The sequence below is a fragment of the Numenius arquata genome, chromosome 30 (assembly GCF_964106895.1).
Source record: "Numenius arquata chromosome 30, bNumArq3.hap1.1, whole genome shotgun sequence".
In the NCBI taxonomy this organism is placed as follows: Eukaryota; Metazoa; Chordata; class Aves; order Charadriiformes; family Scolopacidae; genus Numenius; species Numenius arquata.
In genome coordinates, this window is record NC_133605.1 from 837,639 (window position 1) to 839,396 (window position 1,758).

Here is a 1,758-nt window from a genome sequence, read left to right on the forward strand (position 1 = left end):
CAGACACCGGCACTGAAGAAATCCCATTTTATTAAAGAGACATGAGATGGGAGGTCAGCTGTACCCCTGTGCCAGGCACACGTGAACGGGCCTCAGGGTCAGAAGGGCTGGGTTCATGCTTGTGGGGAAGTAGAATGTTCCTGGACACACATGGTTATCACAGAGAAAAGGCCCAAAGCCCAGGAAGTTCCCCAGATGAATCTGAAATCACTTCTGAAGAGACATGGGCAGGTTAATGCTGCTGAGAGATTAGTGACAGAATCAGCTTCTTCGATGTGTCTTTCAGCTCCTGGTTCCTCATGCTGTAGATGAGGGGGTTCACAGCTGGAGGCACCACCGAGTACAGAAAAGACACCACCAGATCCAGGGATGGGGAGGAGATGGAGGGGGGCTTCAGGTAGACAAACATGCCAGTGGTGATAACAAGGGAGACCACGGCCAGGTGAGGGAGGCACGTGGAAAAGGCTTTGTGCCGTCCCTGCTCAGAGGGGATCCTCAGCACGGCCCTGAAGATCTGCACATAGGACACCACAATGAAAACAAAACAACCAAATGATAAACAGACACTGACCACAACAAGCCCAACTTCCCTGAGGTAGGAGTGTGAGCAGGAGAGCTTGAGGATCTGGGGGATTTCACAGAAGAACTGGTCCAGGACATTGCCCTGGCAAAGGGGTAAGGAAAATGTATTGGCCGTGTGCAGGAGAGCACTGAGAAATCCACTGCCCCAGGCAGCTGCTGCCATGTGGACACAAGCTCTGTTGCCCAGGAGGGTCCCGTAGTGCAGGGGTTGGCAGATGGCAACGTAGCGGTCGTAGGACATGACAGTGAGAAGATAAAACTCTGCTGTGATAAAGAAGAAAAAGAACAAGAGCTGGGCCACACATCCCCAGTAGGAGATGGCCCTGGATTCCCAGAGGGAAACTGCAAGAGATTTGGGGACAGTGGTGGAGATGGATCCCAGGTCAAGAATGGAGAGGTTGAGGAGGAAGAAGTACATGGGGGTGTGGAGGTGGTGGTCACAGGTGATGGTGGTGATGATGAGTACGTTTCCCAGGAGGGCAGCCAGGTAGATGCCCAGGAAGAGCCCGAAGTGCAAGAGCTGCAGCTCCCGTGTGTCTGCGAATGCCAGGAGGAGGAACTGGGTGATGGAGCTGCTGTTGGGCATCTGCTTCCTCTGGGCATGGGGCACTGTTCTTGGAGGAAAAGAAAGCAACAAGTTAGGACAGGCTTGTTTCAGGAAAAGCTACGCCATTTCCTGTAGACTGTCCCTCTGCAACCTTCTTTCAGATCCCTGACTTGAGCTTCATTTTGTGCTGGCTGCCAGTGCTGTGAACAGCCAGGCCTCTGCATTTGGCCGCTTCAGGGGTCATCCCTGCCCTGCTGCAGTGGGTACGTTGGAATGTGGCAGAGGGGCTCGGGAGGATATTTGGAATTTGTGAGACTAAACCATTCCTAATGCAGAAGGGCTTGTTAGCATCTGCACTTCCAGTTTGAAACAACGTGGGTGGTAGAACTGAGTTCAGGGAATTTTCTTCCTACCCACACATCATGACTGGTTCTCCAAAGCCAGAAATCCCCCACATTTCTCCTGCGCTCAGAGTTAGCAACTGTAAGACCTAAGAGGCAAAAGGATTCGCTGTGGCTTAGGGCAAGCTCAGGGGGGGCTGGACGACTTCAACATCAACATCAACATTCAACATCAACAACTTCAACATCATCTTCAACATCTTTATCAATGATCTGGACGAGGGGATC

At 52.1% G+C, this 1,758-nt stretch overlaps 1 protein-coding gene across 1 annotated transcript; it reads right to left on the reverse strand.

Moving 5' to 3' along the window:
* Nucleotides 1-232: 232 nt before the first annotated feature.
* Nucleotides 233-1,168, reverse strand: LOC141476366 (olfactory receptor 14A16-like). Its single transcript, XM_074165041.1, has one exon. The coding sequence runs from the start codon at nt 1,166-1,168 to the stop codon at nt 233-235; it is 936 nt and encodes a 311-aa protein (XP_074021142.1).
* Between the last annotated feature and the right edge of the window lie 590 nt (nt 1,169-1,758).